Raw genomic sequence first — 23,305 nt, 5'->3', positions numbered from 1 at the left:
GTAGCTCAGCAGTAGAATTGCTTGCCTAGCATGTGTGAGGCCCTAGGTCAAATCCCCAACACTGCAAAAAAAAAAAAAAAAAGAAAGAAAAGTTTACTGAATGAGCCCTTCTCCCACCCAGACACATTCTTCAAAGTCTTAGCCAAGAATGAGGAATGGGGACCCAGAGGACTGACCTGCCTGAGCAAGGTTCATGTGATCCTGTCTGAGACTACCATCACCCTGCTCAAGGGCAGACAAACACTGGTGAGCCCCATCCCCCATCCACCCCTGCTGGGGCAGCTAAATGTGACCAAGACCTGCTCCTGGTCAGCCCCAGCCCAGTGGGCACTGATGGTGAGACTCCAAGCCGCTGTGGTGGAAGAGGTTGTTAGGATGCCGTGAAGGATGTTATACCTTGTGGCTGTGGATACGGGAGTCTTGGGGTCTTTCTTGATCCCCCTGATCAGTCTCTCTGCCCCTTCCTCTGCCAGGTTAAGGGTCAGCGAGTCACCCTCCCAGTCAGACCTTCTAAAGGTGTCATCATACGTCCAAGTGGGCGGTTTGTGAAAGTGAAAACAGCATTTGGTTTGCTTATAAAGTGGGACGGCCACCAGCAGCTGTTTGTGACTATGTCCAGGTGAGGGAGCATCCCCGCCAGGCAGCTGAGGCTTCTCCTGACCAGGGCTCCTCCATCCACCTCCCTCTTTTTTCCATTCCAAGCACTAGCGCTCAGTCACTTCTGTTCCTCCCAAAGGGTAGGAAGCACCTAGCTCAAGTGGTCGGCCTTCCCTTGGACGGGGAGACAGAAGGAAATGGTTTCAGCACAGTGGAATAATGGCAGGATGTACACACAATGCCTTGGGAATGTTCTAGAGGAGGAGTTGCTCACGTGCTCTGGGGCTGTCTTCTTGGCTCCCCAGATGGACAGACAAGGGAAAGACGGACTTTTTAGACCCACACACGTAGAGCGAGCCGGAGTGGTGTAGGGCTGGTAAGGTCAGTCATGACCGGATGTTGGGGCTGAAGGGAGACCACACAGCTGGCTCCAGGTCTCGTGTGCCTGGTGTGCCACCCATGTCAGGAGTAGGTCCTTCTCTATCCCCTTTGAGCCTTCTCCTCTGGGCCTGCAGCTCATTATCCCCTCCACTCCAATGACGGAGGCCCCTTCACCCCATTCATGCTCCCCCGTCTCCTGGGCCCCACAGTGTGTTCTCAGGCAAACTCTGTGGTTTCTGTGGAAACTTTGACGGGGACAGCAGCAATGACAACCTGAAGCCAGATGGTGAGCCAGCTGAAGACGATGAGGATCTGGGGAACAGCTGGCAGACCGAGCAGGAGTGAGGAGACCCCACTGGGGGCCCATGGGCTGCTCTCCTTCCCCACTCTCTCACTTTGGGCCCTTTTAAAACCAACCAGAACCAGGTGTGATGGCGCACACCTGTAGTCCCAGCTACTCGGGAGGTGGGAGGATTGCTTGGATCCAGGAGTTCAAAGCCAAACTTGGCAACATAGAGAGACCCCTCTCTCTTTTTCTCCCTGGAGACTCCAGATTTTCCCACCTCCTTTGGGCACAGCCTTGCTGACAAATGGCATAGGGCCCCAATTGGAAGTGAGCCATGGACTTTAGCATTTGACTGGGTCTCTTTTAGGTGCGAGGGTATCGAGACACGTACCCCAACTTGTGGGCGAGCCTTGCAGAGCACTATGTCAGGGTCCAAGTTCTGTGGCCAGCTTGTCAGCTCCAAAGGAGTGTTTGAGTATGGAGGAGGGCAGGCGGGCTGCTGGGCACCAAAGTTCTCCAAGGTGGAGGCTGGGAAATGCCACTCCCTCCTCCCCTCTAACCTGGGCTCTTTCCTCAGGGAGTGCCAGCTTCACGTGAAAGTCTCTTCCTTCTTTGACAACTGCATGAATGACATGTGCAACTTCGAGGGCTTCCATCTCATGCTTTGTATCCATCTTTCGTTCATGACTGCGGCCTGCCAGCACGCTGGCTATGCCGTGAAGCCCTGGAGGAAACCCCAGTTTTGCCGTGAGTTGTGACTGGAAGCCGGGGAGAGGACGCCTCCCTGCAAATGCAGAGAGGCCACTCCCATGGGCTTGGGATGCGTTGAACCTCCCACTTCACCTGAGGTCAGGAAAATGGGCAGAGTTGGGAGCATCCCTGAGATAATCACAGTCACTTGCAAACTCAACAGTAGCCTTGTAACTACTGATGCTGCACAGGGCAAGTACAGGGGTGTTCACATGCCTGGCCAGGTCCTCTGATATGGGCAGACCTGAGCTAGAAGGGCACCAAGCTGCCTTACAGCTCCAGGGATGGCTGGGCTCTCTGGGAAGGTGCTTTAGAGCTGACCTAGCCCCTGGACTTGGCCTGGGGCATGTCTACACAGCAGTACGGATGAGGCTTTTCTTTTGTGGCTCAGTATGCTTCCATGAAAGTCCAAGGTAACATCCAGGTGACCACATCTTAGCACAGACAGCTGGCCCTGTAGGCCCTAGGAGTCAGTGGGCTCCTTTTTAAAGCCTCTCTACTAAAGATTGGCGGGAGCCTTTCTTGCTGGGGACTTCCAAGCACATTCTTCCCTTTTCTGCCTCAGTCTCACCTGTCTCCTTACTTGAGCTTCTCCCTCCACAGCCCTGATCTGTCCAGCCAATAGCAGTTACTCTTTGTGTGCCGATCCATGCCCGGACACCTGCCATTCGGGATTCTCTGACAAGACCTGCCCAGACCACTGTGTGGAGGCCTGCGAGTGTAACCCGGGCTTCATCCTCAGTGGCCTCGAGTGTGTCCCTCCATCCCAGTGTGGGTGCCTTGATGCTTCAGGAACCTACTTCAAAGTGAGTGTCTGGGGTGGGCCTCTCAGCCCTGGAGCCAGGGGGCACTTGCTCCCTGGGCCAGGGTGAGAGGCCAGAGAGAGAAAGCAGGGGAACACAGGAGGGCAGGGGATTTAGGCCTGGGGTTTGGGAAATTCTGACCCTGATCTAATCTCCTTTTGTGTGTGTGTGTGTGGTGCTGGGGATCAAACCCAGGACCTTGAATATGATCTGCCATTGAGCTGCACCATGGAGCCCTCCAAGTTCCTCTCTTTCTTCACCTCTAGTCCTTTCCACACAGGCTGGGATGACATCATGGCCCTCTCTTTCCCATGATACCTCTTAAGAGTCTGAGACCCTCCTTCTGTCCCTTCCCATCATCCCTGCTGCTGCTCTCAGCTGTCATTTTACCGATCATTTTGCCCAGATTTTCCATCCTCTGAAATCCTGAGTAGTTCTGTGTCTCACCTGTGCTGTTTTCAAATCTTGTCTCCTCTGGAGGGTCCCACTCTGCAGAAGGGCCTGTGTCTCTTTCTCTGCACACCTGTTTCACTCTTCTCAGAAGCATCACTGAGAACTAGGCTCTGTGCCCAGCTCTCACCAGAGGTCTGGCAATGACACCAGTCTCCAGAATAACCCTCTGCCATCTGATGTTCACCTGGCCATCCTCCATGGCCCCGCTCCAGGCTGGACCCCCAAATGCTCCCAGTCCAACTCTTGCTGTGGCCACCCACCCCCTCGCACTTGGTGCTGAAGATCGAATCCAGCCCTTTGTGAGCAGAAGCAGGCACTCTACAACAGAACTGCACCCCGTGCCATGCTCTGACCTTTTCCCAGTTCCTTTTATACCCTGCTCTACTTCTCAGCCTCTGCCTGTTGGGACCCTTCCTCTCCCTTGAGGCCCTGTTGAAATGCTCCCTCCTCCTTGAAGCCTTCCTGATAAGCAGAGTCAGGAAACTTCTCTCAGAATTCCCATTATCAGGTGCTTATTGCTGGTGTCCATGGTGAGAAGTGATCTTTGGGTGCCCTGGTGGTTCCACTTGGACGCACATTGGAGATGTGTATCCAAGAGTTGACTTACATTTATTGTCCCCTGTTGGACTGTGAGTTCTGTCGGGACAGAGACATTTTCCATCTGGTTCATTAGTGAATTCCTAACACCTCCCACGATACACAGACAGCTCAGCTGAAATAGTGAGCAAATAAATGATCAAGCGATTCCATCCCTGAGCCAACACCAGAGTTTTACAGCTAAGCATAGAACTTTTGAAAGACGGAATGCCCCGTGAGTAGGCCAGCCCTTGGAGCGGCAGTGGGCTCTTGTGTTAGACCTGGGAAAAGCTGCTTTCTTTTCTTTCTCCAGCTAGGGGAACAGTGGTACAAACCAGGCTGCAAGGAGTTCTGTGTCTGTGAAAAGAACAACAAAATTCACTGCCAGCCCTGGAAATGTAAGGCCCAGGAGGCCTGTATGCTGCAAGATGGCACCTATGGCTGCCGTGCCCGAGGTGAGAGGTCAGGAGAGCAGGTGAGCAGGGGGCCTCAAGCAAGGGGAAGATCCTGCCCAAATCTTCTTCCCCAGAGAGCTGGGACCCCAGAGGCTGTGAATTAGCTTGAAATTACTGTAACATACACCCCTGAGATAAATAAACTTATAAAGAAAAAGGGTTTTTTTTTTTTTTTTTTTAGTCCCTAGACTAGAGAATAAACCTCCCAAACTGTGAGCCAAAAAAACCCTTTGGCTCATTGGCTTCTGGGCCTTTGGTGAGGCAGCTAGTCACGGTGGGGAGTATGTGGCTGAACACAGCACTGCTCCCCTCAGGGCTGGGATAAGAGGAAAAGAAAATGAAGACACCAGGGTCCCTCAAATCCCCTGCAAGAGCATCCCCCAATGACCTAAAACCTCCCACTAGGCTCCACCTCTTAACATTTATACCACCTCCCAAGAGCACCAAGCCAAAGACCAAGTCTGTAACATGGGCCTTTGGGGAATATTCCAGATGGAAACCATCCCAGGCTGGGAGGGGATTTCCTAGGTCAGGAGCAGTATCTTCCCAGGTTCAGAGTGGAGTTGGAGAGGGTTGTCTCCCTCCTTGGCATCCCAAGCCAAGCCAACTTTATCTCCTAGAGAAACGCCAAGTTCAAGGATGGGCTGTAGGTACCATACCAATGTGGGCTCACCAAGGTGGCAGCCCTGGATCAGGGCTTCCTGGGCATGGTGCAACAAGACTCCAAGCCCTGTCATCTCTTCCCAGGGGCGGCCACCTGCAGTGCCTCAGGCGACCCCCACTACTTGACCTTTGACGGAGCTCTGCACAACTTCATGGGCACCTGTGCCTACGTCATGGTCCGCCCTTGCAAGGTCAGTTCCCGAGAGAACAACTTTCTTGTCACCACCACCAACGAGATCCGCGATGGGAACTTGGAGCTCTCCTACATCAAGTCTGTCAACGTGCAGATCTTTAACCTCAGAATCTCACTGATTAAAGGTCGAAGGGTCGTGGTGAGTACCGCTTCTTCCTCCCAGGCCCTCCCCAACCCAGCCCGCTGGTCCCTCTTCTCCTGAGCCCCTGGGGGTACCAGGCAGCCCCCTCCTCCTTGGACTCCCTCCTCTCTCCCTGAAACATCCGTCGCTCCTTCCTGCTCCCAAGATTTTGCCTTCCTTTGATCTTAGTCCCCAGTTCCCGACTCCTCTACTGCATCCCCCACCTCTGCAGGTGAATGGCTTTCGGATATCCCTTCCCATGGGGCCTCTGGCAGGCCAGGTGATCGTTAGGCTCAGTGGCTCTTTTATTGTGCTCTACACGAACTTTGGGCTTCAGGTTCGCTACGATGGGAAGCACCTGGTGGAGGTGACAGTACCCTCCTCCTATGCTGGCCAGCTCTGTGGGCTGTGTGGTGAGCTCCCTGGGAAACTGAGGGGAAAGCTGGGACAGGGTTGGGCTCTGCAGTGAGGTCTTGGCCTCCCCACACATCTCCATTAGATGTCCTGAGTGTTGGTCAACCGACAAATCCCTTGAGGACACTGGGCCACAAGAAGGAATAAGTCTAGATGTTGGGGGGGACTTCCCACGTGGACTCGTAAAAGGGGTCATTGAGCATGGGTGAAATCAGCTGGTGTTCGCAAGCTGGAGATGGGGAAGAAAGGGTTAGCTTTGATGTGCAGAGTGGGCAAAAAGTGAGGGGGCCCCCTTCTGGTTGGGAAAGTGGTGGCCTGGGCTGGGGTAAGCCTGTGCCTCTGTTGCCTCCGCTAACTGCCTCTTCCTTCAGGGAACTACAACAACAACAGCCTAGATGACAACCTACGCCCAGATAAGAAGCCCATAGGCAGCTCGGTGTATCTGGGGGCCTCCTGGAAGCACTCAGATGACTCAGAACCCGGGTGAGTATGGGGCCGGGGGCAGGGGTGCTGATACTGGGGGAAAACCTCAGAAGGCCTCCTGGAGGCCTTTGTCCCCTGGGTATCCCTGTTCCCTCTGTGCTGTCCTGCCTGCCCTGACACCGCTCCATTTCTCCTCTTAGGAAGTCCTCCTGGCCAGCTTGCCTTATTCCTTCCTGCTGTAGCTCTTGGCCTTCTTGAGGGTGCCATGTAATTCTCTTCTCCTGAGCCTCTTCCTGTTTCTCATTCACATGTGCTTCAGTTTGGAGGACATTTTCTCAGTCCTGAGTGTCTGTCCTTTCCTCCCTTTATTCAGCTGCTTCCTGAGGGGTGGCATATCCTCCAACTGCCAATATAACAGCACGTCGGACAGCTGGAATAAGAGCTGTGCCATCTTGGTGGACCCTCAGGGTAAGACACACCCCCTGCTGGCCCTTTGCCCTCCTCTCCACCCCAGGGGCTGGACACCGAGGAGGAAGACTATAAGGCAAGAAACCAGAGTAAGATCAGAAACACTGGAGTCCGGAAGCACAGGTGGCAAGAAACCAGAGTAAGATCAGAAACACTGGAGTCTGGAAGCACAGGTGGCCTGGCCAGCATCACCCCCTTCGGAGCCAAGGCTGACCAGACCCCTTCTGTGTCTTAGCCAGTATTTCCCAATAAACCCAGGTTTTGATGGAAAGGAATGTCCAGTGAGCCCCGCAGAAGACACAGGTCCTACTCGTTCCCCAGGCTCACCCTCTGCTCTCCCCACCTTGTGTCTTCCTCCAGGGCCCTTCTCCATGTGCCACGACGTGGTGCCCCCGCAGGCCAGCTTCTACAGTTGTGTGTATGGCCAGTGTGGGACCAAGGGCAGCACTGTGGCCCTGTGCCACTCCCTGCAGGCCTATGCGTCCCTGTGTGCTCTGGCTGGCCATGCCCTTGCCTGGCGCAACAGCAGTTTCTGCCGTGAGTGACCTTACCACCTGCTCCCACAGCCCCCACACCCTGATCTCCCTCTCCCCCACACTCTGCCTTTTGACCTGCAAAGAGCACTCCCGCCCACCTGGAGCCTTCCTCTGTGGTCCACTCCACCTCTCCAGCCCAGCACCGGAGCCTCCTGCATCTGACTCTCTTCTCATGAAAAATTTCTGCCTTGCCAAGTGTGGTGGCACACACCTGTAATCCCAGTGGCTCTAGAGGCTTGAGGCAGGAGGAACACCAAATTCAAAGCCAGCCTCAGCAACTTAATGAGGCCCTAAGCAACTTAGTGAAACCCTGTTTCTAAATAAAAATGTAAAAAAAAGAGCTGGGGATGTGGCTCAGTGGTTAAGCACCCCTGGGTTCAATCCTTGGTACCAAAAAAAAAGAAAGAAAGAAAAAAAGAAATTATCCAGTGGAAACAGCCTCCTTCCTTTTTCCCTGGGCTCTTCCCTTTCTTTTCTTTCCCCCCCTTCTTTCTCCCTTCTTATGGTACTGGGGATTGAATTCAGGGCTTCCTACAGGCTAGGTGAGTTCTCTACCACTCAGCTACACCCCCAGCCTTTTTCATTTTATTTTGAAACAGGGTCTCACTGAATTGCCCAGGCTGGCCTTGAACTTGTGATCTTCCTGCCTCAGCCTTCCCAGTAGCTGGGATTACAAGCTCTGTTCCCTTTCTTTCTTTCTTTCTTTCTTTCTTTCAGAAAAGTTCTTAAAAAAAAAAAAAAATTGAAGCCAGCCATACATGTGGTGTGCAGGCCTGAAATCCCAGTAGCTCTGGAGGCTGAGGCAGGAGGATCTCAAGTTCAAAGCCAGTCCTCAGCAAAAGAAAAGTTGCTGAGCAACTCAATGAGACCCTGTCTCTAAATAAAATACAAAATAGGGCTGGGGATGGGGCTCAGTGGTTGAGTGCCCCTGAGTTCAATCTCTGGTACCCCCACCCCTCCAAAAAAAAATTGTGAGAAAATGTACATAACATAAAATTTACTATTTTGGCCTTTTTTGTTTTTTCTTTTGTGTTGCTGAGAATGGAACCCAGGGCCTGTTGCACGCTGGGCTGGCACTCTACCACTGAGCCACACCCTCAGCCTCATTGTAACACTTTTGAAGTGTGTAATGCAGAACATTCATGCTGGTGGGCAGCCATTTCCAGAGCTGGTTCTCCCCAGCTGAAATTCAGACCACACTAAACAGCTGCCCATTCTTTTCTTGCCCCTGGCAACCACAATTCGGCTTCCTGTCTCTATGAATTGAGCTCCTTTAGGATCTCCACATCGAAGGAATCATGCAGTGGGTGTCTTGGTACCTGGCTTATTTCTCTCCTGTGGATAGGCCACTTGGCTTGTGGGTCTGTGTATCTGTCAACAGATAGTCCCAGGGACTCCCAGTGCTCCAAGGCTGGAAGCTGTAAATGCCACTCTTTTCCTAACACTCATGTCCTTCGTAGCTATGCGGTGTCCTTCTGGCAGTCACTATAACTACTGTACCAGCCCCTGCCCAGCCACCTGCCTTAGCCTGAGGATCCCCATGAAGTGCCCTTCTATGCCCTGTGTGGAGGGTTGTGAGTGCCACGGAGACTTCATCCTGAGTGGGACGTCCTGTGTGCCTCTCAGCCTGTGTGGCTGCACTGACTCAAAGGGCTTCTACCACACGGTGAGAGGCCAATCCTGCCTGTTTCCACAAAGCAGAGGGTGGGGTGGCCCAGAAAAAGCTCAGGACAGGTGGCAAGCAAAGGCAGAAAGTGTCCCAGGGGTGGGGTGCACTCCCCTATCTCCAGCTTCCAGATTTCTGCTGGCTGTGCCAACCCCCATGCCCCACAGTTGGGGGAGAGCTGGTACCTGGAGAACACCTGCACCACCCTCTGCACCTGCTCCATCCAAAACAACATTACCTGCCAGAAGACCACCTGCAAGTCCCAGCAGACCTGCAGGGCCCTGGATGGGCTGTTTCGCTGCAGGGCCTCAGGTAGGAGGGCCAGCATGATACCTAGAGCAGTTCCCCCACTCCCTCCACATTCTCCCTACCTGCCCCTGTAGCATTCAGGTTCACATTCACAGCTCAACTCTACCAAATAGTTCTTGGCTCTTCTGAGGATAGATGGTCTTCCCACTGCCTAGAAGGGCATCTCGGGCTTCAGTTCCCTGCATTCTGATATAGCAACAGAAAACAGGTAACCTGTTACCCATTTTCTATTATGTCAGAATGCAGGAGTCTAGATAATTTATAAAGAAAAGAAATGTCTTATTTCCTGCCTTCCCTTCTTTTGGTGCTGGGGATGGAATGCAGGGTCTTGCCCATGCTAACCAAGAGCTCTACCACTGAGCTACACCCCACCCAGGAAATGCACTTCTTATTTTGGAGGCTGGGAAGTCCAAATTTGAAGGGCTGCATCTGGAGAGGGCCTTCTTGCTGGTGGGGACTCTGCAGCATCTCAGGGTAGCATCAAGCACCACCTCCAAATACCACTAGCATATGACTTTGGAAGTTAAGTTTCCAATGCATGAATTCTGGGGAACAAACATTCTAACAAAGCAACTATGTTCTCCTGCAGCAGCCGTGAACTTGGGTTACATATAATAAGTCCCTTCCTGGTAGAATTACACTCCCCTCTACCTCAAAGAGTCATACCAGTCTGGGGCCTTGGGCCTTGATTTTTTTCTTGAACAAAGTCCTCCTTCCTTCTTGGGGCTCCCTGGCCTTCCCAGGCAGGAAGAGTACAGGATCATTTCCCTTGGGACAGTGTTCTTATCAGAGATGGGGTGATGTCTCAACCACCTCTCTTTCCCTCCAGATGTGGGCGTGTGCCGGGTCTCAGGGGGTTCCCAGTTTGTGAGCTTTGATGGCGTTAGCCATAAAGCCATTGTGGACATCTGCACTCAAGTCTTAGTCAAAGTGTGCCACCCCAACATGAACCTACCTTTCTTCAAGATCAGTGCCAAGAGTTATAACCAACAAGACAGTACCAGTCCCATCTCCTTCCCTGAGCTCTACATCAACATCTTCAATTCTAAGATCATCCTGAAAAAGAAACACCAAGTGCTGGTGAGCTGGGCACGATGATATGACCCAGAAGGAGGAGCAAGCTCTGGGGAGGGGACTCTGGTCCTTCCTCCCACTCACAGGTGCCACCCTCCTCTTCAGATCAATGATGCAACAATTACACTTCCTGCCACATCCCAGATCCCTGGGGTCAGCATCACTTCTAGTGGCACCAACACCCTCGTCGATGTTGATAATGGACTACAAGTCCGTTTTGATGGCAACCAGTTCTTAGAGGTCAAAGTCCCTGTAGCCTATTATGACAAGGTGAGGGTATGGCCTGACCTTGTTGGTGGGGAGCGGGGGAGCAACATCCCCATCCCCCACGAGAGATCAGTGGCCAGTAGGAGGAGGGCTGCCCACTGCACCTCTCTGTGGTTTTCTGGGCAGGATGCTCCAGAGAAAACTCCCCTTAAGCTTCCCCTGCACTGAAAAGCCCTCTGCCCGCCCAGGTGTGCGGTGTGTGTGGCAACTTCAATGGTGAGGTGGACGACGAGCACATGATGCCCAGTGAAGAGTTTGCCCAGAACAACTCTGAGTTCATGAACAGCTGGACGGACAAAGGCATTGAGCAAACGTAATTGTTCCCTAAGACCATTTTCAGAAAATGGTCTTAACCAGACCCTGCAAGGCCAGCCTGCGATAGGGAGACCAGAATGTTCCTTCATGTGTGTGATTTGGAGGGGGGGGTACTTGCTGAGTCTCACAGGCTGCCGGAACCTATTTGGGGAAATGCAGCAATGTTCCCTTAGAAAGCTGGGAGGCTTGGGAGTCCCAGAGACTCTCTCAGGTGCATTGGGAGTGCCAGATCATCATCTTCACAGAGAGGGTAGTGGTTGCCCCTCTGTTGATCCATTTTTTTCCCTTCCCAGTTGCCAGAAGCCCTCAGAGCAACCTCAGAACAAAGTGGAAAGTCAAGGCAACAAGGAGGAACCCAAAACGGAAAGCGAGGGCCACAAGGAGGAACACAGGACGGAAAGCGAGGGCCACAAGGAGGGCCACAGAACGGAAAGCCAGGGCCACAAGGAGGAATCCAAGGGCAAAGTGAAAGCCCTTTGCAAGCAAGTCGACTTCCAAACAGCCCAGAGAAATTGCCAAGCAGCCCTTGAGGCCCCTGCCTGGGCCCAGTGTGCTGCCCGGGTGGACATCCAGCCCTACCTGCAGCTCTGTAGGGACAAGTTCTGTGACTCTGGAATCCTGACGGGAGCCCTCTGCCTGGTTTTCCAGGACTTTGGGGCCGCCTGCAAGACCCAGGGGCTCAAGCCCCCCATCTGGAGGAACAGCAGCTTTTGCCGTAAGTATCCCCTTCTGTCACCCCTAGTCTGCTCCCACACCCTGTTTCTCCCCTCCTGTTCCTTAGAGCTCCCTCATGCTCCCTCTGATTGCTCCTGACCTACTTCTGAACTTGTCATCTCTGACAAGGACTGGTTACAGTCCCCTCCCAACCAGAGGCCCTCGTATCAGAGCAGCTGCTTTTCGGCTCCTTTACTGATGACATTTTCCCAAGCAAAGGAAGTGTGACTACTCTCCTGCTGCAGGGTTAAGTCCAAGCATGGCACAGTGGTGTCCGAGACCACCATCCTGGCCTCTCCCTTCTCTCCAACTCCCTTCCCACACAGGCCTGTTTTTTCACACACTCAGGTGTCTGGAAGGATCTGTCTTTTCACCCTCTGGAGGCTGGGCATCTTCTGTAGCTCTGTAAAAACAGTAATTATAACTGAGCTTATTCATATAGCATGATATTCAACACTTTTAAAGTGTTCTTTTAGTATCTTTGTAAAATTGTACAACCATCACCACTATCTAAAAGAAGAACCCTCTGAAATTTAAAGCAGCAATTCATTACTTTTTTTAGTAAGTACAGTTATTCTCTGGTATGCACAGGAGATGGATTGGTTTCAGGACCCCTCTGAATACCAAAATCTGAGGATGCTTCAGTTCCTTTATATAAAATGGCATAGTATTTGTGTATAACCTGCACACATCCTCCCATATATTTTTTTTTTGTTTATGTTTTTATGGTGCTGGAGATTGAACCCAGGGCACTTTACCACTGACCTACATCCCCAGCCCTTTTTGGTTTTTGGTTTTTGGTTTTTTTTGTGTGTTTTTTATATTTATTTTTTTTTAATTGTAGTTGGACACAGTACCTTTATTTCACTTATTTATTTTTATGTGGTGCTGAGGATTGAACCCAGGGTCTCACATGGGCAAGGCGAGTGCTCTACCGCTGAGCCACAACCCCAGCCCCCCTTTTGGTTTTGAAACAGGGTCTCAATAAGTGATTAGCCTAGCATTGAACTTGTGATCCTCCTACCTCAACCTCCCAAATCACTGGGATTACAGGGTGTACCACTGTTCCAGGCAACACACACAAACACACACACACCTTTAAAGTATTAGGCATGGTGGTACATACCAGTAGTCCGAGCACTTGAGACACGGGCAGGAGGATCCCTTGAGCCCATGAGTTTTGATTCCAGCCTGGACAACATAGTAAGATCCTGTTTCAAAAATGAACAAACAAAAACAGATACCCAGAGAGAAGTCTCACCACTCCCTGACCCTGTGGGATCAGTTCACATCTCAGTATTTTTCCAAAGACCTTTTACTGTATAAACAAATTCAAATTATTATACCTCATTTTCTCCTTTTGTCTTATATATAGTACCATACTAGTTGCAGTAATTTGTACTTTATTTTTGATAATCTAGAGATCTTTCCATGTCATGTATGTAAAGAGCTTCCTCATTACCTTCTGCAGCTGCATAATAGTCTATTATTATATAGGTATTTCTTTTTTCTTTTTTCCTTCTTGTTTTCTTTTTTCTTTTTTTTTTTTTTTTGGTACTGAGGATTGAACCCAGGGGTGCTTTACTACTGATCTATATTCCAAGTCCTTTTTTTTTTTTTATCTTGAGACAGTGTCTTACTAAATTGCTGAGGCTGGTCTCGAACTTTCAATCATCCTCCCTCAGCCTCACAAGTCACTTGGATTACAGGTCTACGCCACTGCACCTGACTATCATATAGTATTTTCTTTTTGCAGTCCTGGGGATGGAACCCAGTACCTCACACTTGCTCGGCAAGCTCTATACCACTGAGCCACACCCTCAGCCCTGTCCTAATTTATCTAATTGCTCTTCTTTGAGGGACTTTCTGGTTGTTCCCACCATTTTGCTTTTGCAATCAGTGTTGCCGGGGAATAACACACGTATGGTGTTCTATGTATGTGACTCTATGTGTAAGAAAAATTCCTGGAACTAGAATTGTTGGGACCAGAACTGTATGCATTTGTACTTTGGAGAGGTGTTGCCAATGGCCTTCCCAAGGAGTTGAAGAATTTACATTTCCACAAGCAATAAACGAGAGTGCCTGTCTCCACTCCCTCTATCCTCACCAAGCCAGTGTGCCACCAACCTTTTGGATTCTTGACAATCTAATATGTGAAAAATAATGAACCTTAACTTGCATTTTTCTTATTGTGAGCAAGACTGTACATTCTTTCATATGTTTAAGAGCCAATTGAATTTCCCTTCCTATAAGCTCTCTGATCTTGTTCATTCCAATTTTCCCACTAAGTTGTTGGTCTTTATCAAACTATTTTAGAGAAGTCCTTTATCTATTATGGAAGGTAGCCCTTTATTAGTGCTCCAAGTTACACAAATTTTTTTCCAGTTCCTTTTTAAAAAATCTTTTTTACTTTTCTTGCCATGCAGAAGAAAAAATATTTTTATGGAATTGAAGTTTTTTTTTTTTCTTTCTTGTGGTGCTAGGGATTGAATCCAGGGTCTTGCACATGCTAGAGGAGCACTTTACCATGAAGCTACATCCCCAACCCTAAAAAATATTAATCCCTGTTTCATGGTTTCTGTATCTGAGACCTTTGTTACAGATGCTGTCCCCACCAAAGTTAGATTTTAAAAATTTTTTTGGCTCATGCTGTGCTCTAGGATTTTTATGGTTTCTTTTTTATGTTTAAATTTTTGACCCATGAGGAATTAGCCTGGCATGTAGAATGAGATATGGCAACTTTGTTTAATTTTTTCCAGAAGGCTAACAAGTTGTTTCTGCACTATTAAATAACTAGACTAGCTTTCCCTGCCAACTGAGATGCTACAATTTATCAAATACTAAATTTTCATATATGCTTGGATCTGTATCTGGTTTTTAAATTTTTAAATTTTATTCATTAATTTTGCTACTGGGGATAGAACACAGGTGTGCCACATCCCCAGCCCTTTTTATTTTTATTTTTTTATGTTGAGACAGGGTCTAATTAAGCTGCTTAGGGCCTCACTAAGTTGCTGAGGCTGGCTTTAAACTTGTAATCAGTTTCCCAAGTCATTGGGATTACAGTGTGCACCATCATGCCCAGTTGTATATTTTATCTCTTGCTTCAAAGGTTCATCTGTATCTTCATGTACCAGTAACATGCTGTGATCATTGGGAATCTAAAATGTGTTTTAATTTTGGGTAGGGACCTTCACTAATCATTGCTATTTAAAAGTTGTCCTGGTACAGGGCACAGAGGTGCACTCCTGTAATCCTAGGGACTCGGAGGCAGAGATGGGAAGATCACAAGTTTAAGGTCAACCTAGGCAATGTGTTGAGGCCCTAAGCAACTTAGTGAGACCCTGTCTTAAAAAAAATAAAAAGACTGGGATGTGACTCAGTAGTAAAGCATACCTGGGTTCAATCCCCATGATCCTCACACACACACACACACACACACACACACACACACAAAGAAAAAAAAGTTTTCCTGGCCTTTCTAGTTTGCTTATTCTTTTTTTTTTTTTTCAGTTTGCTTGTATCTTTATCTCAGTTTTAAAACCACTTTGTCTACACAAACGTACACACACAACCTGGTTGGTCTTTTTTATTGGGGTCACATTAAATTTATAAATTCACTGGGGGAGAAATGACATCTGCATGTTGCTGGCTCTTCCTGTCCATGAACATGGTATACATTTCCCTTTGTTCACACTTTCTTCTAGAGTCCTTTCTTGAGCTCCCTGACAGAGTTGATACCTCCCTGCTCTATGCCACCAATATGCCTGGTACACATCTGCTAGTCACATACATACCATGCACATCAAGGTTGTGCTGCTATTGCGGGGGACCTCAGTCTCCCACACAGACTCCGGAGAGCCATTCTTTGACTTTAATGGTGCTGGGCATAGAACCCAGGCCCTTGCACAGCCTGGAGGAGTGCTTCTAACTTTTTTTCCCCTCAGGTCCTGGCATACAACCCACACTCAGTAAATGTTTGATGAATGAATAAGGAGAGAAACCCCAAGCCTTGTTGGTCATTACCCCTAGCCTGGTTTCTAGAGGCCCTGACCTCTTAGACAACCTCTGGTCCCTTCCACTTACCCAAGTCTCTTTTCCACCCTACAGCTCTGGAGTGCCCGGCCCATTCCAGCTACAGTAACTGCCTTCCCTCCTGCCCATCTTCCTGCTTGAACCCGGATGGCCACTGCAAGAATAGCAGAGGCCCTTCCAGCTGCGCTGAAGGTTGCCTCTGTCAGTCCGGCTATGTGCTGAATGGGGACAACTGTATGCCCAAAAGTAGTTGTAGCTGCAAGGACGCCCAGGGTGGCACCATTCCTGTGAGTGGGCTGAGGAAATGGGAGTGTGTGGGGGGGTCACAAACCTTGAGGATTGTACTTTTTCTTTCCTCAGCCTCTCAGCCTAGGGCATCCTTGTCTCTGTGGCTGGCCCCGGAGTGTGAAGGCAGGTGGAATATGGTTTGGGTTTGGGAGGTAAGGAATCCATACAACTGGGCACAGAAGTTTATAGCAGAAAGAGCATGGCCTTTGTGTGGGATGATCTGTGTTTGAATCCTGTTTAGACCTATGATGAGTCAGATGACCTCTGATGCCTCAGTTTTCTCTTCTGTAAAATGGGTCCTGAAGAGCATACGTAAGACAACAAGAACAATGCCTTTGGGGAAGATATAGGGACATAAAGATCCAAATGGCACTGTAACTGCTTCTCCCCAGGGTTAATGCATTAGTTCCTGTATATCCATGAGAACAATTGATCCAGGACTCCCAACGATACCAAAATCTGTGGACATTCAAGTCCCTTCCATAAAATAGCATAGTATTTGCATAGAACATTTGCACATCTTTCTTGTAGAGTTTACATCATCTCTAGACAACATGTAATAGCTAGTATATATAATGTTAATGTCATGTAAATATTGTCATGCCATATTCTTTAGGGAATAATGACAAATTTGGCGCAAATGCAATTTTTTTTTCAAATATTTCTATCCAAGTCTGGTTGGATCCAACCCATAGATACAGAGGCTGACTGTGAGCTCTTGAGACAGTGGGCTTAGACTGAAGGAGTGAGAGGAGGAGAACTCACCCTTCCCTCCTCCCTTTTTTTCTTTTCTGGTGGTTTCTACAGATAGGCAAGACCTGGATCTCCACAGGCTGTACGCAGACTTGTTCCTGCGTAGGAGGAAGCATTCGGTGCAAGACCTTCCGCTGTCCCGCTCAGTCTCACTGCCAACACAAGGAAGGAATCAACAATTGTGTCCCTGACAGTAGGGAGCTGCTGGGGAAGGGGGAAAGGGGTGCACCTGGGACCCAGGAGGAGTGAGGGGCCAAGCAGGAACTTAGCCTGGATAAGGTGCCAAGCACGGTAGTCACGGGGTGGGCAATAGGATCAGGAGGCCTGGCTTCTGCCAACTCTGGTCACAGGCAAGTTATAGATCCTCTCAGGACCCCCTACATTAAGGTCAAAAAGAGAGAGGAGGGTGAGAAGATCCAGATGAAGGTTGCAATGGAGCTAGAGAGGGAAGAAGTTGAAGGTCAAGTATCCAGGGAGCCCAGGGCCCAAGAGAGAGGTGACAGGAGGTGCCATGGTAGGAGGGATTCCCAGGACTCATATCTGGGTAGGGTCCCTTCTCAGTGTTTGCCTTTCTTGGCAGAATCGGATCAATGCTCCATCTACGGGGACCCCCATTACCGCACATTTGATAGGTTCAGCTACCTCTTCCAGGGTCGCATGACCTACATCCTGGTAAAGACAGTGGACAAGCTCCCTGAAGGGCTGGAGAAGCTGGTTGTGGAGGGACGTAACAAGGTGTATTCCTCGGCCCCGGGCCTGATCTTCTTGCATGAAGTGATCACCTTCGTCTATGGCTATAAAGTCCAGTTCCAGGCTGGACTGACGCTTCTGGTTAGTAGGAGTCAGGCTGAGACCACCTAAAGCTGGTGAAGAAGGCACCCTGCTTCTGGGAGGTTCCTGGATGATTGAACCACTGAATGACGTACAGAGAGAGGGAGAATATGGGCAAAGCCAGGCACAGGCCAGAGCAGCAGAGGGCAAGCTTGCTCCAACATGCCCCGCAGTGCCTGTCCACCTTTCCTCCCCCCCAGGTCAACAACCAGAAGATGGCCTACCCCTACAGTCCCAATGAGCACCTGCAGGTCACCATGCAGGGCCAGCGGCTCTTTCTGATCACCGACTTTGAGCTGGTCGTCAGCTTGGGTGGTGGTGCAAGGATCAACGCAGGTACCAGAGAGAGGGGGACAGAGAGCGGAGGGCACAGTTCTGGGGTAGGGGTGAGAATGCCCTGCATAAACGGGCTCATCGTGAGGAGAGAAGCCTTGCCTGGGAATGGGGCCCCCAGCTCAAGTTGGGGACCCAGGAGGAGGTGGGGGGCCAGCATGGGGGGCTCACTGCAGGGCACCCTCTTGCTCCCACAGTGATCACCCTGCCCAGCATGTACCAGGGGCTGGTGCGTGGCATGTGTGGGAACTATGACGGGAACCGCACCAATGAGTTCATACTGCCGGATGGCAGGCTCACCCAGAACCTCTATGTCTTTGGCAACAGCTGGGAGGCAAATGCGGATGAGCCCCTCTCACGTTCCCCAAGGTGAGTGCTGGGGCTCAGGAGGACCAGGTTCTGACTATGGCTGCTACCCTCACATTCTGGTTTTCAGTTCTAGTGGACAGAGGCCTCACTACTTCACCTTCTACCACTTCTCCTCGTACTGACATTGAGGGGCGGGCACCTGCTCAATGGAAATCCCAGTGGGTCCTGCCCTTCCCTTAGCCTCTGTCCCCAGTTGTTCCTCCCCAAGTTCACCTTCTTCCAGGGCCTCACCTGGTCCTTGGCTTCTCCCTTCCAGGGCCATAAGCAAGGAGGAAGAGAGACAACAAGCAGATTCCAGCTCCCTAGGGTTGGCCTGCAGCTTGGAGCAGCTGGCACTCATCAATAGCACCCAGGCCTGTAGTGTACTGGTGGACCCCGAGGGTCCCTTTGCTGCCTGTCACCAGACTGTGGCCCCAGAGCCTTTCCAGGAGTGAGTCAAGGGCCCAGGACTTGCAAGCATGGCCTCAGTTCCTGCTCCAGCCTTTCACTGGGTCCTGCTGTCTGACCTCGCCTCCCTTCCTTCTCCCTGTGGCCTCACTTCTTGGTGACCCTCCCTTGACACTGCCCAATGTCTTCTGTGAGGGGCTTCAAGCCCTCTTCTGCAGGGGTCCTTGCCTCCCTGTCTGTGACAGCCCCCTCTCCCCTCCCTCTCGACTCCAGGCACTGTGTGGTTGATCTGTGTACAGCCCAGGACCCCAATGACCAAGAGGAGCTGCGCTGCCAGGTTTTCAGCGGGTACGCCATCACTTGTCAAGAGGCGGGCGCCAGCCTAACCAGCTGGCGGGACCACACCCGCTGTGGTGAGGCACTGCCCCTGCCTGGCAGCTGACCTTGACTCCTCTGCCAGCCATTCCCTGCCCGACCCTTCGCCTACCACAGTCCTCACCTCGGGCTTCCTGTCTTGGTTCCTCTGCCCCTCAGTTCTCAGCAAGCTGAAAGCAGCTGTCTTTTCCACCTGACCCTTTCCCACCCCCCAGGGAGCCTCCTTCTCCCATCACTGCATCCCCTTCCTCCTCTCCTGTGCACCCGCCTCTATCCGTTGTGCTCCTTCACTGTGCTCATGTTCCAGATGAACCCCTCAGATGGGGTACCTGTTCCTCTGGTTTTCCTGCCTCCAGGCAGCCATCTTGCACCCCCTCTTCCACCTTCAGCCCCACTGTCCCATAGCCCCATGCCTTTTTGGCTGGCCCCAACTCTTGGCCATGTCTCTGTCCCCTCAGCCATGACATGTCCAGCCAATACCGTGTATCAGAGCTGCATGATGCCCTGCCCGGTGTCCTGTGCCAACCTGGTGACCCTTGGGGACTGTGAGGGCCCCTGCGTGGAAGGCTGCGCCAACCTCCCAGGCTACGCCTATAGTGGTGCCCAGAGCCTCCCGATAGCTGACTGCGGCTGCACCAGAGACGGTGCCTATTACCAGGTTGGGGCTGGCAGCGGGTGGCCCACGGAAGCCAAGGTGCACAGAGCCAGACCCAGCATGAAACCAGAACCCCAACTCTGCCCTTCTCCTTTCCAGCTGGGTGACAGCTTTGTGACTGAGGATTGCTCTGAGCGCTGTACCTGTGCCAGCTCAGGGGTCCTGATGTGTGAGCCCTTCGGCTGCAGCTCCGAGGAGATCTGCACCCTAGGCAACTTCACCCGCGGCTGCTTTCGAGGTGAGCCTGGATCTCTCTGCTCCAAGTTGCTCCCCGCCCCATCCTCTGCTCAGAGTTCCCACGTGGCTGTCAGGAAGTCCTGCCTCTCTTTTTAAGAAAGAAAAAAGGAAAAGGACCTCTCCCTCCCTGAGCATCTGTTACCTACAAAGCCCTGTCCCTTTAGTCCTTTTCTACAGCACCTGATGGCAAGCACAGCGCACCCATCTTGTGGGTATGAAGAAAGGTTAAGCATTTCCCCAGAGCCCAGGCTGGGGCTAGCGCCGGGCTCTGGAGGCGCTGCTGCCTTCCTGGGTCCAGCCTCCAGCCTTGCCTCCCCTGCACTGAGAATCACCTGGCCCCTCACAGCCCTCCAATCTTGCAGAAACTCCGTGTCTTCCGAACCCCTGTCAGAACGATGGTCAGTGTCTGGAGCAGGGGGCCAGCTTCATCTGTGAATGTGAGGTCGGCTATGGGGGAGCCCTGTGCACGGAGCCGCGGGACATCCCTCCCCCTAAAAAGCCAGGTGAGGGGAGAGCCCAGGCCCCAGGCCCAACCAACAGCCCCCATAGAATTGTTTTAAATGCATAATATTAACACATATCTATTATAGGTATAGATTACAGATATAATATTTATCAATAGATATAATAGGTAATAAATTATTACAGCATATATATAATAATATATATATATCAAGTATAATAGGGATTATAGCATAATGATCCCTAGAGATTAGCAAGATAGGGGGTCCTCAACTAGCCCCTGTGCCCACCTCCTATTCCCATGCTCTGGAATCTGCTCTTCAAGCCCTAACTTTCCATTTCCTCCCTCCCCTATGGGATTTGCCTCACCCCATTATTTCCCCCATCTGGGTCCCTTTAGGCCTTTCTGGACTTTTTACTATTTTTTCCTACCCAAAGCTCAAATTCCACTGTGCCACTGGGGTTCTCCCCAAGTTTGTTCTACACAAGACTGGGAGCGGGTAACTTGTTTAACATGTTCCAGGACTTACACCCAGAGATTTAGGTTCAGTAGGTCTGAAGTGGGCCCAGAAATCTGCTTTTGTAACAAGCAGCCAGATCCTGGCTGGTGGAAGTGTTTCTGGGGATGTTTTGAGAAACCCTGGCAGGGATGATACCTGAGACTCTGGGGACCTACTGTCAAGGCTTCTGGGAGTTGTCTGGAACCAGAAAGGGCTGCTGGGCTGGGGGCAGGAGGGAGAACCAGCCACGCCCAGATATTTAGGGAGATGAGGTCCCTCAGACCAACAGGACTGCCTTCTTCCCACCCACATTCCTGTTTCTCTTCCTGTATCCAGAAGCATCCAACTTTGTGGCCATCCTACTGGGTATGCTGGTGCCCGCGGTGGTCATAGTGTCAGCAGCGATCAGAGAGTGTGTTTACAGGATGAGGAGGAGGAGGTGAGTCCTGGGCAGGGGTGAGGAGAGCCAGGTGGGATAGGTCAACAGGGGTGTGGGGAAGGACAGGCCTCACTGTAGGCCACACCTGCTCTCCACTGCCTCCTAGGGAGAAAATGAAGGACCAGAACAGAGGCCAGTTGGGGGACACAGGTGAGAGCCCACTCTGGGGCCAGCACCTGCACCTCCAGAGCTGAGTCCTCTTTGGAGGCCGGTTTTCTCCATTTTCCGCAGTGTTCCTCAGGCTGCCTTCAGAGCCACTCGGTTCTGAGTTGTTGTCAGACGTGGACATTAAAAAAAAAATTATTTTTGAGTTCTGAATTTCTGTGATTATGGCAGAAGCAGTGGTCTGTGAGATGGGTCTTTGGAGTTGAAACTGGAGGGAGAGTGGTGGGGGCCAAGGCCTGGGTGCTACTGGGCTGGGATGTGGCCCATTAGGAGAGCTTAGCATGCATGAGGCACTGGGTTCAATCCCCAGCAGGAGGAGTGGCAGGGTGGCTAGATCTGAGGAGGAAAGCAGCTTGTCCCTTAGAAGAAGCCATGGGAATAGCCATTCAGCTCTGGGAGACACCATCAACAGGAAAGGCAGAAGGCAGGGAAATAGGTAGAATGAAGCCTGTGGCCTGGGGTACAGGAGAAAAGGCGCCACAAGTCCATCTTTACTCAGGAACCCTGCTTCTTGGAGGACAGGCCTCTGAGATCCCTGCTAAAGGGAATAAAAAGTCATTTGAGGAGCCCTCTCGCAGGGAAAGGGGGGGGGTACTGGGGATTGAACTCCGAGGTGCTTTACCACTAAGCCAAATCCCCAGTGCTTTTTAATTTTTACAGGGTCTTGCTAAATTGCTTAGGGCCTTGCTCAATTGCTGAGGTTGGCCTGGAACTTGTAGTCCTCCTGCCTCCGCCTCCAGGCACCACCCCCTGGCATGATCTCTATGTTTCTAATGATGAAACTCACCCCTGAGTGAAGGCTAAGGATGGGGTTGTGGCTCTTTCGTGAAGTGAATGACCCTCAGGGAAGGAGCTCACCATCCCCATTTCTCCATCCCCCCAAAAGGCCTGGGAGTTACTTTGGGAACTGAGGATGGGGTTGGGGCCAGTTTTGAAGTAGGAGTGGGGCAACCCCCAGCCCAGGGTGAGATTGAGGGACTTACTTTCTGCCCCTCCCTTGTGGGTGGGGGGCTCCGTCCTCACATCAGGTAGCCTGGGAAGACAGGCTGGCCCATCCTGCTTGGGCTCTAGGGGAGACAGGGAGGCCGGGGGAGGGTTGGGGTGTAGGTTCCTGACAGTCTGGAACCTGGGTCTGGGTCTGTTGGAGCAGGATAGACTGAGATACTCCAAAGATGTGACTCTGTGCTTACCCTAGAAGACCAGCCCTTCAGCAACCTAATGGGGAAAGGGCCCAGGAAAGAAGGGGTGCCCTGGGCTGGCCACCCTGCCTGGCATGGCTCTCACTCCCTTGGTGGAGGAGCTCCACACATGGGGCAGCAGGGCAGCCTCTGGAACGGAGCGGAGCATCGTGGGTTCCTGCTGCTGCCTGCCCCCAGCTCCACTCCTGCACCTGGACTTCATCTTTGCCTGGGCTCCATTTCTGCCCTACAGCCTTAACCTTTATTCCTTCTCCCAGCAGCCCTGGAAGGTTACCTTATCTAGCCTGGAAGTCTGTTTGGCAGGGGCAGGGGGTTGGGGGTGCTGGCCTCTGGGTGGACCCACTCCCTCAAGCAGGACAGAATCCCTTCCACCCCATCTTGGGGAATCAAAATACATCGCCAAGGGAGAGAAGGGGCAGAGGACTGTGGAGGTGGAACCAGCTCACTGTCCTGGGCCCAACCTGCACTGACCCCAACATGACAACAGGGGGCGATGGGAGGCAGAAGTGGAAAAAAGCTGCTTCAGGTAGTGGGGCTGGCCAGAGCCTGCCTGCTGGTGTCCTGCTGGGAGAGGAGGCAGAGCAGAGCAGGAGTGGGGGTAGACCCCAGCCTCATCTTCCAGTGTGGGGAGGACAAGTGGGGGATGGGGGTGGGCAGACACTCAGTTGGTCCCTTGCTCCCCAGGCTGGGAGAACCTGCCTGGGCGGCATACTGAATGAGGGAATTGTCCTCCAACTGCCCGCCATCCGCCATCCAGCACACACGTGGGGGGCCCCTTCAGCCACTCCCACCTCTTCCCTTACCCCACAGCCA

The 23,305-nt window shown here is 51.6% G+C and overlaps 1 protein-coding gene across 1 annotated transcript in view; it reads left to right on the top strand.

The window, feature by feature from the left end:
• The window catches only part of Zan (zonadhesin), a 36,533-nt gene extending 15,114 nt beyond the window's left edge, over positions 1 to 21,419 (top strand). Inside the window, exons 16-45 of the mRNA XM_046427107.2 lie at positions 122 to 246; positions 474 to 619; positions 1,188 to 1,319; positions 1,632 to 1,739; positions 1,842 to 2,011; positions 2,618 to 2,820; positions 4,160 to 4,301; positions 5,049 to 5,296; positions 5,511 to 5,691; positions 6,064 to 6,175; positions 6,489 to 6,583; positions 6,944 to 7,120; positions 8,580 to 8,785; positions 8,953 to 9,097; positions 9,924 to 10,174; positions 10,274 to 10,438; positions 10,624 to 10,748; positions 11,044 to 11,465; positions 15,575 to 15,786; positions 16,595 to 16,733; positions 17,121 to 17,371; positions 17,572 to 17,707; positions 17,902 to 18,073; positions 18,330 to 18,503; positions 18,734 to 18,873; positions 19,294 to 19,493; positions 19,590 to 19,728; positions 20,090 to 20,230; positions 21,026 to 21,128; positions 21,235 to 21,419. Coding sequence (XP_046283063.2) covers positions 122 to 246; positions 474 to 619; positions 1,188 to 1,319; positions 1,632 to 1,739; positions 1,842 to 2,011; positions 2,618 to 2,820; positions 4,160 to 4,301; positions 5,049 to 5,296; positions 5,511 to 5,691; positions 6,064 to 6,175; positions 6,489 to 6,583; positions 6,944 to 7,120; positions 8,580 to 8,785; positions 8,953 to 9,097; positions 9,924 to 10,174; positions 10,274 to 10,438; positions 10,624 to 10,748; positions 11,044 to 11,465; positions 15,575 to 15,786; positions 16,595 to 16,733; positions 17,121 to 17,371; positions 17,572 to 17,707; positions 17,902 to 18,073; positions 18,330 to 18,503; positions 18,734 to 18,873; positions 19,294 to 19,493; positions 19,590 to 19,728; positions 20,090 to 20,230; positions 21,026 to 21,128; positions 21,235 to 21,322 — 5,048 coding nt within the window. The 3' untranslated portion in view covers positions 21,323 to 21,419. The remainder of the gene's footprint in view (positions 1 to 121; positions 247 to 473; positions 620 to 1,187; positions 1,320 to 1,631; positions 1,740 to 1,841; positions 2,012 to 2,617; positions 2,821 to 4,159; positions 4,302 to 5,048; positions 5,297 to 5,510; positions 5,692 to 6,063; positions 6,176 to 6,488; positions 6,584 to 6,943; positions 7,121 to 8,579; positions 8,786 to 8,952; positions 9,098 to 9,923; positions 10,175 to 10,273; positions 10,439 to 10,623; positions 10,749 to 11,043; positions 11,466 to 15,574; positions 15,787 to 16,594; positions 16,734 to 17,120; positions 17,372 to 17,571; positions 17,708 to 17,901; positions 18,074 to 18,329; positions 18,504 to 18,733; positions 18,874 to 19,293; positions 19,494 to 19,589; positions 19,729 to 20,089; positions 20,231 to 21,025; positions 21,129 to 21,234) is intronic.
• Positions 21,420 to 23,305: the final 1,886 nt, after the last annotated feature.

Source organism: Marmota monax, unplaced genomic scaffold, assembly GCF_021218885.2.
Source record: "Marmota monax isolate L192 unplaced genomic scaffold, Marmota_monax_Labrador192_F-V1.1 WCK01_AAM20220418_F8-fsc00341, whole genome shotgun sequence".
NCBI lineage: Eukaryota > Metazoa > Chordata > Mammalia > Rodentia > Sciuridae > Marmota > Marmota monax.
The sequence above is the reverse complement of the archived record's forward strand: the minus strand, read 5'-3'. Positions and strand labels throughout refer to the sequence as shown.